We start from the raw sequence: 17,455 nt of genomic DNA on the forward strand, positions 1-17,455 counted from the left end.
AATTTGTCTGTTTTTTTCCCCTCTTCTTTTATAGTTTTGTGTTTTATCAAAATAAAACTATAAAAATAAAGTTAAATTATATGAAGTAATGATCTCCACCTTTACCGCCGCAACATTAAAGTAATGAACATATTATTGCATCAATAAATATAATCCAATAACCTGCTTTTGTTGGTACAATCCAGGCTGGAAACGCAGCAGTGACTCGCTTAAAAAACGACTGGTTTTGTTGTTTGTTGGTCAAACAAGTCCAAGTGGACATTTTTTTTTTTTTTTTTACCAAATTTGAGGAAATTCCCTCAAGGCCTTTTTGAGATATTGTGTTCACGAGAATGAGATGGATACAAGGTCATAGTGTCCTTGACCTTTGGTCCCCAAAGTCTAATGAGTCCATTGCTGAGTCCAAGTGGAATTTTGAAAGAATTCCCTCGTGGTGTTCTTGAGCTATCAGGTTAGCCGTAAAACGTAACATGTTATGGATTTTAACAGTGCTTAAAAGACACGTGATGAACGAAACAGGCAGAGAGACCAGTGTGGAAATATATGTACACATTTTTATTCAGGACAGAGACACAGCCTCGGGGTGAAGCAGTGACTGGCTGCAGCCGTTTATACAAACAACACTGACATCACTCTTAGCACATGTACAGAACATGTCGACCTGCAGGAACATTCAGAGCCAAATATCTGTGGAAGTAAAAGGTGTACGGGAGATTCTAGAAGCGAGACAGAAGAAGTGTATCTTCAGAGAGGCCACGAGGGTTAAAACTATCAGCGATATAAAACAGCCTCTGCACGGTGCTCTTAAAGGGCCATACCACCGTTTTTACAACTTCTAGTTCAACTACGAATCCTACATAGTGTTACAGTTACTAATTTTTTAAACGCATGCTTCAGAGTCTCACATTTCTTAATTGATTTTTCCTTCTGTTCCTGCAGCCATTGACTTCTACTCATTTCCTTGCTCTGTGAAAATCAATTCGCAGTCTTGAAACTTGCTACACACACGTCTGACCCATCACGTCAAACATCAAGCTCAATAATGGAGCTTAAAGTTCCATTATTGGTGGCATGTTTAATGTTCACTGTGATTGTGAGCAAGTTTTGAAAGTCTGCTGTTGATTTCTGGTGATTATTGGGAACCGATCAATGCCTGGACAGAAGGAAAAACACATTATCAACTGTGAAACACAGCAGAGTTTTGCACAACTGGTTAGTTATCATTGTAAATTATGTAATAAATGGGCTTAAACATGCAACATCACTTTGGTTTTTCTGATTATCCACAGACAGACAGGGCTAGTGATCTCTGAACAGCCCTTAGAAGTTGGTTAAACACCGCCATCGCTAACATTCCCATCTTTATCAATCACACTGATTCGTTGCGACTTCAAGGGAAACTTAGATATTTTTTAACCTGGATCTTATTTTCCCATGTTTGTGTGTCTAAGTGACAAATGGAGACAACAAGTTTTGAAACTGGTCCAGTATTGAGTGAGAAACTGCAGCATCTTCCATTTACATCCTCTAAAAATGCTTGTCTTTGGCTTTTGACAGACTCAGATTGTTCTTACGAGGGTCTGACAACACTGTGGACAGAGGATTGATCTGTTTTTCTTTACCTTTCGCTGATCCCATCTGTTAACGTGTGTCAATAAGTCTCCCAAAAGAAGAAGCCTCCTTTTAAATCATATAGACTTTTTCACGATGTTGAAATCAGCTAAATATTCAGCTATGACCATGGCCGGATTACGAGACAATGGGCCCCTGGACATTGATATGAAACAGGCCCCACCCCCTCTCCTACTGGTGTTGCTTTTGCCTCTTTTTATCTTCGTCATTATGGATATTTGTGTTGTTTTGTCTCTCTTTGAAGTAACGGTGTCTTTTTTTTGGGAGTTTGGTGTCTCTTGGTAGTTATTTTATGTCTCTTTGCAGTGCCTTTGCATCTCTTTGTGGTCTTTTTGTGTCTCTCCGTGCTAATGTTAGGTCTCTTCCTGGTCGGTAATTTGAGTGACGTTTATCAGATGTTGGCCTGGGCCTGGTAGGACCGTTCAGTAATCCATCCATTGTCATTGAAAATGTTTTAGATCAGTGGTTCCCAACTGGTGGGTCACGGTCCAAAAGTGGGTCGCTGGTCCATTCTGAATGGACCACAAAGTACTCACAAATGAAGTTTATTTTGAAGTTTAGTGAATTTCCGGCACAAAGCTTTTATATTGAAGTGTCGTTTCCTGCTGTAGAGTGAGAGACTAACGGACAGTTAGTTAACAGAGACTGCAAAATAGCTTGATGACATGGCCAAACACAAGTACGACACTGACTGTATTAAACTATGTGGATCTTGAACAAATGACTAAGGAGAAATGTGGAGCCTGTGGCTGGACCAAGGGGTCACTGACGTCTCCGCTGTTTTCTCTCTGCAACAAGTCACATCTTGTGAGATTTCAGAACAAGACTTCTCATTGATCGAGAGTTGGTCACATTAAAAACCAGACTAAGCAAAAGGTGCGGAAAAATGTTTAATTTCCCTGTGGGGTCCTTTCCTTAATGTTGTCAGACACTTCTAGTCACTATCTGAGCCTGTCAGTGGCAAAACAAGCACTTTATGGGAGTAAACTGACGGAGCACAGTTACCCATAGTGATTCCACTGCAGCCTGTTCATCGCAGCTCTCTCAGTACTGGACTGGTTTAAACATTGTTGTCTCCAGTCGTCACCAGGACACAGAAACATGGGAAAATAGGGTCCAGGTTGAAAAATACCAGTTTCCCTTTAACATCAGAGCTACCCATATCTTGCTCGTCTCCAACAAACAACCTCTTCCACACACTGACTCCTCACTCTGTCATGGGACATGCAGGGTAAAAGATGAAAATGAAAAGTCAGTTGTGATGTTGCTTTGGTTGCATTTTCTTTACAGTTCCCCCATCACTTAACGCAGTAAGTGTCAGCATGATGGAAGATGTTGCATTCGATTTCTGGAGTCTCTTTACGCCTGTTACGACTGAACTGAATCCGAGGGCTGTGACATCAGGTGAGCAAGAGGTGAGCAGCTCCACAGTGAAAATATATCAGCGTGATGCAGTAAGAAAAAGTCAAGTCTTCTTAAAGGGAGAGTCAGATTTTAGCAGCTGGACGAGGCGCTGAATGTGAACATGCTGCTGTTCCTTCAGAGGATATTCTCAATAGGCTTTTGTGAACGTAAACAAAAAGCCTTATTGTATTTATCCGCCTGACATTTTTATACAACAACAGTAGTCTGGCTCGTTTTTTAAAGATTTTTTATGTTGTCACTGCAACAAAATCACCAAACAAGGGTCAAGATCTACATGTGTGCCGTCGAGCTGAAGGCTATAAAGTTTCCTTAACAGTCATAATGATGACAGCTGGGTATATTCCTTCTTCACTTTTTAATTTTGACAAGAATGAGATAAAAATTAAGTGAGAACTGGATCAATTTAGAGTTTCTGACAACAGCTCTTCATCTTACAATGCAAACAGACAAAAAAAGGCAGGAAAACTTCAGCAGCATTGTGAAAGACATATTGTTGCCTGAGCTGAGCTGATAGGCGACATCACACAGCTGTAACCAAGGCGAGTTCCTGCAACATTTGGGTTGAAGTCATGATATTAAAGGACTGTCAGAGGACAGTGAAGGGGAGCGATGAGCGAGTTTCGATTGGCAGCTCTGCATCGACAGGCTGTGTAAAAACTGAATGCTGCAGCGATCAGTAGGCAACAAGAGAAACTGTTCATTTTTAAAAACCCCGAAACTTTACGAGCAGGGTGGTCGATTTTAGCCCTTAAAACATCAGAGCTTTTTACTGTACACACTAAATAACTTAACCCACTCCGACAGTGGCACAAAAAAAAAAAAAAAGCAGCAAAACATCGCCAGTCATCAGATGACAGTTTGTAACTGTATATATGTATGTATATATTTATATCTGTGAATATGTACAGACCAGAAAATATAAACAGAAACTCTGTGCATGGAAGGCAAAAGGCAGTTTTTCTTCATTCATTAAAAACGATCGACGTCTTACTTTGCAATCGTCTCATTCTGGTGTATTAGCTCGTGTTAGTAAAAGGGGGATGACACCCAATTTAAGGACGCATAATTTAAATGTTAAATTACTAACTGTTGACCAAAAAAAAAAATCAGATTTTGAGAGACAAAAAGATCCAGGTTGGCAAGCAAATGACACAAAACTGAAATCTCTTTTGGATGCAGAAATATACACACACAAAAAAAAAAAACCCAACCAAAACCTTTGTTGTCAATGTCAGTGCCGCCGGATTTGACATCCAAAACAAATCACCCACAAGTTTTGACTGACTTTCACCGTAACAGGGTGAAACACCGATACACAGGCTAAAGGGATAGTTCAAACTTTTTTAAGTGGGGTTGTATGAGGTGCTTATCCATAGTCAGTGTGTTACATACAGTAGATGTCAGTTGGCACACCCCCAGTTTGGAGAAGCAGACAGAGTACCGCCACAGAAGCTTAGCAATGTACTGCTGCGGTATTTTAGGCCACCAAAAACACCAGATATCAGTTTAAATGTACGCTGTATTTATAATATTTTCACCACTTTATTTTGCAGCCAGAGAGTGATTTCCAACTGGGGAGCTGAAACCGTTATATCGCTCTCTTCAAAACCAGACTCCATTGAGAAAAACAGTAATTTTACCTCGCTGAACACAGGAGCTGCTCGTCTACCACTGCCTCGATTGTTTAGTTTGTTTGTGTTATTGTGTGACTTTGGTGAATCTGAAGGAATCCTTTTAAATGCCAAAGTCACACAGTAACACAAACAAACTGATTGAGGCAGCAGTAGAGGAGCAGCTCCTGTGTTCAGTGAGGTTAAATTAGAGTTTTTCTCAATGGAGTCTGGCTTACAGGAGAGTAAAGCCCAGTTCAGACCAATGATTCGCAACGAGCCAAAACCATTTTAGAATGCTGCAGAGAAAAGTATTGATTCTTTTAAGGTAGCTAAAGCTAACATTTTGCTGCTGCCCCCGTCCACAGCTGTACATTGCTTTAGCTTTGGTAGCAGTACTCCTTTCTGCTTCTCCAAACTGGGGGCATGCCAACTTGCATCTACTGTCTGTAACACAGTGACGATGGATAAGCACCTCATACAACACCACTTCAAAAAAATCTAAACTATCCTACAACACACTGAAATGAGTCCATTATAAAGTAACGTGTTACCAAAAACAACACGAGTGGGAAAGCATCAGCTTGGTCCAAGAAAATAACGTTAAAAACAGAGAGGGGAAAAAAAAGTGATGGAAAAGCCCGTTCTCATGTTCTCAAAATACACCCAAAACTTTTGTCAATCTACACACACGTACACACAAGCTAGGTTTACCAAAAACACACACATCTATCATATCCACTCTGACAGAAGGTGGGACTCGGGGAGAAAGGCACGACCCAGGAGGGTTTCAGTTTTGAAAGTTACTCCAACGAGAGAGGGAGGAGGGAGTATCTGACTGCCTCCGTATACCTGGAGGCTGCGAAGGGGCGATGGTTTCACCAACGGATGGACGGGCTGCTCGAAGGTTAGTCGGAGGTTTAATCAGCCTCTCAAGATCCTTGGATTTGCACTGCAGGTGTAGTCCAGCAGTTTGAGAATCTGCACTGACGTCAGAGGAGGCCAGCGTTTGATTTCACTTCACGGTGACGAGGACCCAACAGGCCTGGCAGAACATTTCAGCTGCTACTCAGTATATATGTGTGTGTGTGTGTGTGTGTGTGTGTGTGTTATTTGTGTGTTTTGCTGTGTGGGCCAGGCTTGGTGTGACCTTTGACGTGATCATTGCAGCTGGACTCTGTATGCACAGATGAGGAGCTTGACCTGAGGAAAGAAGAACATCAGAGATTGAGTTTTTCCACAAGCAGGAAGAAACATGTCGAATAATGGCAAGATCATCTACTAAAGGTCCAGTGTGTAGGATTTAGGAGGATTCACTGGCAGCATTGGAACATAATATAATAAAATTAGTATGTTTTCTTTAGTGTATAATCACCAGACTATCACAGGGCTAACACCTAGAGACAGACAACCATTCACACTCACATTCACACCTACAGACCAATTAACCTGCATGTCTTTGGACTTTACACAGAAGGGCTTCCCCCACCCCGTGTTCGAACCAGGAGCTCTCCCTGATTCGTAATGTGAAACTGCTTTATTCAGTGTTTTCACTGATTTAAATCACTGGGTCCATTTGTTTTGGAGAAAAGGAGACCTCTGTGAATAATTTGGATCGTGGTTAAAACCCTCCTGAACAATGACCACTGAGGAAATCCTGTGCGACTTCAGCAAGTTGCAACCTGCAGTCATCACAGTTAGATGTCACTAAATCCTACACACTGCCTCTGTAACATGACGTCACAGCCATGCTCACTGAACAGGAGAAAGCTGAAACTGGTGTCAAATCTCAGATGCCGCATACAAACTCCCCCTTCAATGACTGATTGACTGATATATTAACTGTATAGATAGGGTGAGAATAAAACCACTGATTTACGATAACCGTATAGTGATGCTCCAGCCAGAATACGAAGGAAATGTTTTGAGTTTGAGACTCAGCCCCACCAGCTGTGAAAAATTGCAGGGTGCTGTGTTGGTGTTCTGCTACTCGTACAGGTAAAGAAGATAAAATACAATCCAGAGTGTCTTCTTGGTGTAATCCACCATTTATAATACTGTGACACAGGATTTTACACTTCTGTAAAGTTATCACTGTGGATTAAAATGTTTCCTGTCTCACAAACAGCATAAGAACAGTAACAGTACATCAGCTCTTTTCTTACTGCTCTTTTCATTGACCTCTCAAAAGCATTCAATACTGTTTATCATAAAATTCTACTTCATAAATTACACTCCATAGGCTTAGATATTTCTTAATTTAATTGGTTCCACTCTTACCTCACTGACAGAACTTAGACTGTTGTCTCTGACGGTGCTCAATCAAGTCCACTCACTATCAGAAACGGGGTGCCGCAGGGGTCTATCCTTGGACCATTGCTATTTACATTATACATTAATAACATAATTCTCCTGAATCAATATTTTAACGTCCAATTTTTTGATGATGATTGTATCACATATGCCCCCGGTTCTACCCCATCCCAAGCCCTGACTCATCTACAGACTGCCTTTGATGCCCTACAATTATCCCTCCATAACCACAGACTAGTTTTAATGCAGAAAAAAAAAACCATACGTGGCATTCTCCACTTCCACCACTAGTGACTCCAACTATCCTGCCACCAAGACCTTAAATGGCACCCACATTACTCTCACTGACTCACAGAATAGAATAGAATAGAATAGAATAAATCTTTATTGTCCACCAGGGTGGAAAATTGAAATACTTAAGAATTTGGCTTGACAGCTATTTATCATTCAAGATTCACATTCAACAGTTAACTCAAAAACTAAAAATCAAAATAGGCTTCTTGTACAGGATCAAAGGCTGTCTTTCTGCTAATTCCTTTTATATCTTTGTTTGTTTGTTGTGTTGGGTGTTGTTTTGTCTGCTGATTGTGAATGTTCCTTGTTCTCAGGTCTCTCTTGTAAAAGAGATCTGATCTCAGTGAGACTGCCTGATAAAATAAAGATTTCATTTTTTGCTTATTTTCAGGTTAAGTTCTTGTTTGTTCGTGTTTTTTCTTTCTTCTGTCTTTTTTGGCTTGTTTATTTTTTTTTATTTCTTAGTTACTAAACTTCTTATAATGTATGAATATCTGATTTTATTGGGCCATTTCTTACTTCTTCTTCTTTCTTACTTATTTCTCATTGCCTTCTTCCCATGTATTGAAAAAAAGGAAACATAAAAACCTCCAAGCCAATCCACTCAGGTTTCAAGGGGTTAAAAGGACAAAAATGGTCTGACTGGGGACAGATACCTTTATGTGGATGTTTAAAACTGTGTCTGTGTTTGTTGTGTTACTGTTTGTGTGTCACCTTTGCTGTCGGTGCTTCTGCCAGACGGATGAAGAGTCTGTTGATGCCAGGAACCGGACTGAAGGAGTAGATGAAGTGACTATCCTGAGGGTTTGAAGATTTAAAAAAAAAAAAAAAAAAAAGATAATATCATATCAGCCACTTCATATATAATATATTGCAAAATAAAATAAATTAACAGCAACGCTCAAGAACATGCATGTACAGTTTCTCGTGAATCTCCTGTGCAGGTGTAATTTGAATGGTGAACTCCTTCAGTAACAATGAAAGCTATAAAGAGAGGTAATTACTGAATGTAAATACATTGAATAGCTACTGCAGGAAAAAAGACACTCAGAGTACTATCAATAATGAAAATCTTATTGATTGTAAGAACTTTTTTTATGTTGCCCACTTGTTTTTGTATGTTTTCTACTTTTATTTTACCTATTTACCCTAATGTGAATGAAAAAATCTTGACAGTCATTACAGTCAGAAAATATCTTTAACAATGACTTAGTATCTCAAAATAATGACAAGCTTTCTCAAAATAAAGACTCAGTATCTCTGAGTAATGTCTTATCTCAAGTTGTTATAACTCAAAACGACAGTATTCAAAAATATTGAATTGGTATGTTAAAATAATGACAAAATATCTCAAGATATTTAGAAGCTAATGACTTATCTTTAAACAATGACTTAATATCTCAAAAACAATAGCTTTCTTGACTCTTATCTCAAAATAGTAACTAATCTCAAAATAACTAAGTATCTCCGAATAACGACCTAGTATCTAAAAAAAACAAAAACAAGTTAGTATCTCAAAATAATGACTTAGTATCTTAAAATAATGACTCAATGTCTTAAAATGACTTAGTATCTCAAAATAATGACTTAGTACCTCAAAATAATGATAAAAATCTTAAAATGACTTAGTATATTAAATAATGACTTTGTATCTTAAAATGACTTAGTATCTCAAAATAATGACTTAATATCTTAAAATAATGACATAGTATCTCAAAATAATGACTTATCTCAAAATAATGATTTAGTATCTTAAAATAATGACTTAGTATCTCAAAAATAATGACTTAGTATCTTAAATAATGACTTATTATCTCAAAATAATGATTTAGTATCTTAAAATAATGACTTAGTATCTCAAAAATAATGACTTAGTGTCTTAAATAATGACTTATTATCTCAAAATAATGATTTAATATCTTAAAATAATGACTTAGTATCTCAAAATAATGACGTATGACTTAGTATCTTAAAATGACCTAGTATCTCAAAATGACAGAATCTTAAAATAATGATTAATGACATAGAATCTTAAAATGACTTAGTATCTCAAAAAAAAATGACTTACAATCTTAAAATGACTTAGTATCTTAAATAATGACTTTGTATCTTAAAATGACTTAGTATCTCAAAATAATGACATATGACTTAGTATCTTAAAATAATGACTTGGTATCTCAAAATAATGACACAGAATCTTGAAATAATGACTTAGTATCTTAAAAATAATGACTTACTATCATAAAATGAGTTGGTATCTCAAAATAACGACTTTCATATCTTAAATAATGACTTAGTATCTTAAAATGACTTAGTATCTTAAATAATGACTTACAATCTGAAATAATGACTTTGTATCTTAAAATGACTTAGTATCTCAAAATGACTCAGTATCTCAAAATAATGACTCAGTATCTTAAAAAAATGACTTAATATCTTAAATAATGACTTAATATCTTAAAATAATGACTTAGTATCTTTAAATGACTTCTCAAAAATAATGTCTCAGTACCTCAAAATAATGACTTTGTATCTTAAAATAATGACTTAGTACCTCAAAATAATGACTTAAGTATGTAAAGTAGTATCTTAAAAGATATTTTTTTGGGCATGTTTTGCCTTTAATCGACAGGACAGTGAAGCATCAAGGGGGGAGAGAGAGAGAGAGAGGGAGAGGCATGCAGCAAAGGGCCACAGGCTGGACTCAAACCCGGGCCGCTGCGGCAACAGCCTTGTACATGGGGCACCTGCTCTACCACTAAGCCACCGACGCCTCATGACTTAGTATCTTAAAATAATGACTTATTATCTCAAAATGATGAGAAGCTTTCTCGAATAAAGACCCCATTTCTCAAAATAGGCCTTATTCAAAATCCTACCAAAATTACTCATTATTTTCATTTAGAGACTGCATCATGATTAGAAAATAATTCTCATTCTAATAAATTAGGGGCCGTGTCCACCGAAGCATTTTGTTCTGAGGCCAGCCTATTTTTTTTAATGTTTTGCAATGAGAGCACTTCAGCCGTTCAGTCACAGTGGAGGAAAAACAAACCATCACATCTTACATGTACAAGTGCAGAATAAATACAACAATGGAGACGAAATCTGTTAATATACTGTATATACATATATTATGTTCCCTCTCATAAACCCACACAGACTGGCAGGTCTGCCCTCTCTCCCTGCACGCTTCAATCTGCCCCTCATCCAGAGCAAATACTCTACCTTGTGTCGACATGTTTACTTCCGCGTATATTCCGTATCATAGCAACCAGAGGCAACCTAAGCGTCTCAGCTGATAAAAAGCTGGGCCTCCAAAGTGCTTTCAAACGCTCCCAGCTGAGTGTTTCCTGAGGAACGCCTGTTGCTTATAGCTGGGGAAAAAAACCCTGCAGTAGACACAGGGCCTTACAAGATGTTTTTTTTTCTATCACACTGGCAGAAATGGGTTTCCATACTCATTTGTATTTTACCAACCTTGTGTATAATTCGTTCTGACAAACAACTTGGTATATTTTGCCTTTAGCTAAGTGCTGTGTAATTGAGCTGCTGTTTTTGTTCAGAACCAACCAGGAAGATGGGCAGCTGGAACTTGTCGTTGAGCACCACGGCGTGAACGCTGCAGGGTCCGCAGAGCCTGGCTGTGATTCCATTCAGGAAATTAGCGTGGAAGATAAAGAGGATGATCCCCGAACCTGGAGTGGGAGGGAAAGAAGAGAGGAAAGGATAGACAGGGCAGAGAGAGCTTAAGTTGACTGAGTTGTGTGTTTAGAGATATGGTTGTTATGTTATGGATCTGTGTTTTACCCTCTGGTTGTGGCTGTGACTTGTAGCCAAACTCGAGCGAGAAATCGGGTCCCTCACACAACCTGTGGCAGGCGAGAGGGAAGACAGGCTCCAGCAGCACCAGGCGAGACTCAAAGTATGCTCGGATAGTGTCCTCTGCCACACTGGACAGCCTGAGAGCAAAGACAAAGACAGTCTGAGTGACTTATAGGTAGAATGCATGAGAATACAGGATGGATTAAAAGTGTATTTTAAACTGTGGCTTAACCAAATGTACCTGGAGCTGATTGGACAGCATTTGTAATATAGTGCTGTGTGACGAGGGTTTCAAATAGGGATGCACCGAAATGAAATGAAATGAAATGAAAGAGACAACTGAAAGCTGCCAGAGCCTAATGTAATGTAGGGGAACACTGAATCAAGCAAAAAGACTCATGATACCATTTCTTTATTACATTTTATTGTAATTATATTGTAATCGTAAACGCAAATCGCGATACTGTCCACCATAATCGCAATCGCACATTTTTCCCAAATCGTGCAGCACTAAATTAAACGATTGGCCGAATACCGAGTACCGAATATTTCATTAGTTTTTGCAGATGAACTCCCTCCAGATTAGTGTTGTCATGGTACCAAAATTGGGACCCACAGTATGATACCAGTGAAAGTATCACGGTTCTGAGTAGTATCACGATACCACAGCGAAAATGAGGCAGATGTGCCTTTTGTCATTTATGAAAAGATAAATCACTTTTCTATAATACATCAATGATATTTCAATGGAATAAACTATTTACTGACTTATTCATACTTCAAAAACAGCATCAATAAGTGATTAACATAGGGGAGATTGAAATAAAATAAATAAATAAAATAAAAATCAACCAGCCACCCTCCTCTCCTGACAAGTAAAGAACAGTCCCTAAAGTACGGTGAGGTTTGTGGACTGTTACCTGCCACAAAGAGAGAAATGTGAACAGCTCGTTTCTCCTCTGACACGTCACATACCTGTGTGCGGCCACGGCTTGGTTGTCCAGGTACTTTTGGGCAGTCAGGACATTATTGGAGCCGGACTTCTGTCGCCGGTAAGCCTATGGCTGTCGTGTTTGACAGGAATACATTCCTGTCTGTGTCTGTGACCCCCATTCAACCCACAACGGACAGGATTCGCCTTTCTTTTTGCTGCTGGTTGAAATCTGTACTTGCACAGCGTGCTGAATGATTTATTTTGCTCGAACAAAACTACTTTTAGTCGCAAATGCGAGTGCAGTGAAAATGTCGCCACACTGCCGACATTTTACTCCGTCCGTCACCGCACGCTGTTTGATTGCGTTATCAAAACACGCCGCTATTATTTGGCCTTGCTTTTCACTTATTCCACCAAATACCGAATGTGTGTTTTTTTTTTGCAATATTTGGCCAAATATATTCAGTTACCGAATATTCGGTGCATCCCTAGTTTCAAATTTTCTAAAGAAAGTTAAACTCAGAAATTTGGAGACTTTTGGGGTAACAAGTATCATGTTTTGCTTAAAATTACCTGACTGACTCTCAATCATTCCACTAACAGTTACCTGAGTTATGAATGTGTTTTGTCTATCCCACAGGTCCTGTTAAAAACAACTAACGTTAATGCTGTTAGGGCCAGACACCACGTAAAAGTAAAAATATTTATTAGTTTTTTTTATTTGCTTAATTTTACTTGTTTTCTGATGTGTGATGTGTTATTTCATCAATATATTTATAAATTAAACCTTTCATGACCTGTTTTAATGATGGACCGCTAATAATGTCATAAAAAATGTTGATAAATTGCAATAAATAAAAAATTAAAACAATAGTATAATTTTCTCCTACTATTATTGGACCAGTCATATGTCTGCCTTTGAACAGTGCCCACACTGATTTGTTTGCTTATAGTTTGTTGCAGGATTTTTTTTCCTTTTATATGGGCATGCACCGTAAATTTTAAGTGACATGTCAGCTAAATGGCCTGATCACCTGACTTTCTGTGGAAAGCCAAGCCATCATAGGTCACACATAGCTAGAGGAGATTTCAAAGATCATTATACTTTGTATTTGACCAAGGGAAAGTGGTATATTTTATATTTTAGATCAGAGTTTTGGAAAAAAAAGAAAGAAAGAAAAAAAAAAAAAAAAAAAAAGTCAAATCTTGCAGCGGTCTCCCTCCTGCATCTTACCGGGGAAGCGACGCAGCATTCTCGGGGAGTGCTCTGGGAGGATGCGCTGACAGAACCGGGCTGGATCTCCAGGTCTGGAGCTACTGTGACTAGTTCTAGGTTTACAGCTGCTGCTTGCAAATGAAGATAATATTTCAACTCCCTTCAAGTCACACATGCAGGGTTTTCCCTGCCTATCTAAGACAAAGGCGGGCAGCCTGAGTGATTTTGGCCGCCGTCTTGGTTAAAGCGTGTGTGTGTGTGTGTGCATGGGGGGGGTTCAGATGTAGTGTCTTTTGCCCACACAAACCCATTAGTTTCAATGTAGACGCGTGTCATGTGCGCTCACAACTCAAACGCCGTAGCGGTGCGCATTCGGTGCGACGCGCTTGTTTTTTCATCCGGCGCACAGCTCCACGGACCAGCTCCCGGTTCCCCCTCGGGCTGTGTCTCTCGTACTGTTTCCCACGGAACTCTGCCCCGTTTGAAAGGCGAAGGAAGCCCGTATGTGGAAAGATGTCGCCTCCGAGATGCAGAATGTTTATTATAGAAGAAAAACATACATTTCAGGACCGCTGACTTGTATCATCAGAACAGACATGTCCTGTGATTTTCAGCCGTGTGATTTGGGCCGTATCTAAAAGTACAGCTGTCAAGATGCCCCCGCCACAGGCCTTTCCCACCTTGGTCACGAAAAACCCCAGGGAAAACCCTGCACATGCATATGTCGCATTCACGTACCCACATATTATAATTTTCAAAAGAACATTCAACTACAACAATGAACAATACAAAATATGAACAGCGAGCATGAACTATATACAATAAAGAAAAAAATGAACAATAAAACAGACTGGGTTTTTGAACAATAAGCCAAAATGTCCAGAACCTTAGGAATTGCAGTCCTTGCAAACTAAGAAAGAATGATCTTTGCAGACGGGTTTACTACAGCTGCAGCATCTGGTTGCCACCCGTTTCTGCCTTTTGCCAGTGGCCGCTCGAGAGGGACACAAGTTGCACTGCAGGCGGCTGCCCCTCTCTCTCTCCCCCTGGTATGGCTCCATATATGACCCCACTGCTGCTGCTGGTGCTGCCTGTCCCCTGACAGCCTCCACAAAGGCCCTGGCGAAGGGAGCTCGCGGTAGCCTAGCTCTTGACTGAATAAATGGCGTGACCAGAGCTTTCCCCAGCTCCTCAATGAAGAGGCGGCGCCGATACGAGCATCCCCGTTTCCAATCAGGGTTGATGTGGCTCCACAGGACGAAAGCATTGTAGCAGGAGATGTCCAGCAGGTTATAGAAGAGGCAGAGTGGCCAGCGCCGGGTCTTACGTTTGCAGGAATACAGGGAAACTTGCTGGAGAGAGAGAGAGAGAGAGAGAGAGAGAGAGAGAAAGGAAAATGAATAAATGATTACACAGACATTTGTCGTTACGCCTAAGCTAATAAAAGTAAAAAATATATTTATTCATATTTGAATAATTACCTGGTCCAAATGATCCACCCCTCCTTTGGTCCTGTTGTAGTCTGACTGACTGGTTTACAGTCGGGGTCATCAGTGATCTCAGCCTGCCTGTGCCGAGTGGAGAGTAGCAGGACCAGCTTCCTCCTCTTGCCCTTGGCCTTGTAGCTGACAGCGGTGCATGTGGGGGTGTGAGCAAACACAGACGAGAGGACCTCCCGCTGACGTTCCTCCAGGAGGGCTGGTGGCAATTCCGGCTTGTTTCTTCGAGCATAGCCAGCTTCCTCTGTGCCAGCTCTTCTCCCAGGGCATGGCTTATGAAAAACTTGTCCATGGTAATGGTGTGGCCAGCGGGAAGTCCCTCTGTCAGATCAAGCACCACCCGCTGTCTGAGGCCGGTGTCCTTTCCTCTCCTCCACTGTGTGGGACCATCCTTCCTGGTGTAGGGCAGGACTCTGACGGCGTAGCTCTTCCGGGCGTCCGCTAAGACCCAAAGCTGAAAGACAGAAAGATCAAATAAATTATTGTTTAAAAATTACCTTGATTCCATATCTTTATAGCTTGGACTTCACATACTGCCTGAACGAACATCTGCCTCTCAATCCCACCATTTGCAAGATGAGTGCCAGCTTGTCTTGACGCCGGCGGAGGTGGCGTGTTTCCTGGTCATCAAATCTGAGGCAGGTGGACACCTCCTCAAAGCGGTACCGGGGTATTGTTGCTGCATAAATGGGTCGGCTTAGGCCTTCTCCCAACCAGAGGGTCTTTGGGGCCTCACCCCGCGAGCAGTACAGCCCAGACAGCAGCAGCAGCAGCCCGAGAAAAGCCCGCAGCTCGGTGACCTCCAGCTGTGGTGGCAGGTCCCCTGCAGGTTGGTGTCCTGCAGCTCCATGGCAACCATCTCGTCAGTGAGAAACAAATCAAAGCAGGCAGGAATATCTTTTCCCCTGGAGCAGGCATACTGGGTGGGACCAGCTGTAGGAGTGTTAGGTGGGTTGTATCGGTGAGTCTGGTCGTCTTCCCGAGACCACTGAATCTTGCCCGACTTTGACCACCAGTCCTTGGCAGGAGTAGACGCATCCTCGCTCTCGCTGCTGCTGCCGCTGCTGCTGCTGCTGGATGACACAGCTACACTGAAGGCCCAGTCAAAACCTGGTCCAGGCCATTCCTCTGCGGATGAACAGGACCCGGACGAATCCTCGGCGGACGGAGTGGAGTAAGAGCACACAGAATGGTTATCCTCAGTGTGGGATTCACTGTCGGAGGTGGCCGCTCTAAGATGGCTGCTGGGTGCAGCAGAGGTGCTGGGTGTGTCGGGGGACGCTGACTCTGACCGGAGCAGCTTGCCTTTCTTCCGACTCATGACAACTGCAGCTTTTTTGCGACGTTTCCCGCTGTGCAGTTTTATTCACGGAAAGATAAAAGCGGCCTAAACGTCATGTTTTGGAAATGTTGTCAGGGTAATTCTTTGAATCGTGCACCTGTAAAAACACCTATGGGGGTTGATTTGGTTTATCTCTCACTGCCTGTTTGATCACGGAAAGATCAAAGTGCATGCACAGAGATACAGAAAAAACATTTATTCATTCATTTTGAGGTCATAAGTTGAGGATGAAACCATCAAAGCCTTTACTTCAATACAATGCGTGAGAAATGTCAGAGGAGGAGAGTTTTGGCCAAAATCACTGGCTGTCTTTTTGCAAAGGTGCTACAATGGTATTCTGTATGATTTTTCAAAAATTGCTCAGAAACCTATATTTTGACTTTCCCTGTTGTGAATTAAGCCATGAAAATAGAGAAATTATCTAACCAACAGGTAAAAATGTGTTTTTCATTTCACAATGGGTTCCAATGGGGCCAATTTTTGGCCATATCAGGAGAAAAAGTGTCAATGCTGTATACAGTGCATTTTAAGGTGTAGACAGGAGCTCTTCCACAAGCATGATGTACCCTGGAAAAGTGACCTCTGTGCAACCTAGGAATTTTATAGCATGATCACAGCCAAAATGACAATCAAATGAAACTCTGCATAAAATGGCCCAACAGGACCTGAGGGGTATACTTTGCTTGTTCTGCTTTGTCATGGTGATTTGACAATGCCTGAAGAAGATCTCTGTCTGACTGAAAAGTTTCACAATCAAAACTGCTGGGAGCTTTTAATACAGAGTGTGTAGACTGATTCTTGGTTTGTTTCCATCTGCGTATGACATAGTCAATACAGCCTAAGTAAATTACTCCTATATTTCTATTTTATTCCTTCTCACCTTGAATAGTCCTAGAATTTGTAACCCTGTGCGTGACACATTTCACTGCCCGTCTCTCCTCCAACACTCCCTTAAATTCAGCTGTAGTAACTCTATCTCTTCCCCCAGTAGCAGTAACTAGAAGCTGTGGTTGCACTCACACGCTGATGTGGTCCTTGATGAGGTCGCACACCATCAGGTTGTTGCTGAGCTTTGCGAAGTACATGGCCGTGTTCTTGTGTTTGGACAGGATGTTGCAGTCAGCTCCGTACTCCAGCAGGAGGCGCACTACGTCAGCATTCCCTCTTTTGCAAGCCTGATGTGAAGGACAGGAAATATCAAACTCAACCTGAGTCGCATGAACAGATCCAACCACTGTAGATCACTCAGGACAGGAAGTCTTACGGTAAATTACATCTTGTTTTACTGCCTCTCTCTTTACCCTTTTTAACCCCCTCAATACGTCAAACATTTTGAAAAGTGGCAAACTTGAGTTGATATGTGGT

General features: G+C 40.9%; 1 protein-coding gene across 1 annotated transcript in view; it reads right to left on the reverse strand.

The window, feature by feature from the left end:
- Positions 1–534: 534 nt before the first annotated feature.
- mphosph8 (M-phase phosphoprotein 8) overlaps positions 535–17,455 on the reverse strand; it is a 53,460-nt gene continuing 36,539 nt past the window's right edge. Inside the window, exons 10-14 of the mRNA XM_049594321.1 lie at positions 17,111–17,265; positions 11,085–11,236; positions 10,848–10,972; positions 7,989–8,072; positions 535–5,870 (exon numbers count right to left, since the gene is read on the reverse strand). Coding sequence (XP_049450278.1) covers positions 5,829–5,870; positions 7,989–8,072; positions 10,848–10,972; positions 11,085–11,236; positions 17,111–17,265 — 558 coding nt within the window. The 3' untranslated portion in view covers positions 535–5,828. The remainder of the gene's footprint in view (positions 5,871–7,988; positions 8,073–10,847; positions 10,973–11,084; positions 11,237–17,110; positions 17,266–17,455) is intronic.

This window comes from Epinephelus fuscoguttatus, linkage group LG13 (genome assembly GCF_011397635.1).
Source record: "Epinephelus fuscoguttatus linkage group LG13, E.fuscoguttatus.final_Chr_v1".
In the NCBI taxonomy this organism is placed as follows: Eukaryota; Metazoa; Chordata; class Actinopteri; order Perciformes; family Serranidae; genus Epinephelus; species Epinephelus fuscoguttatus.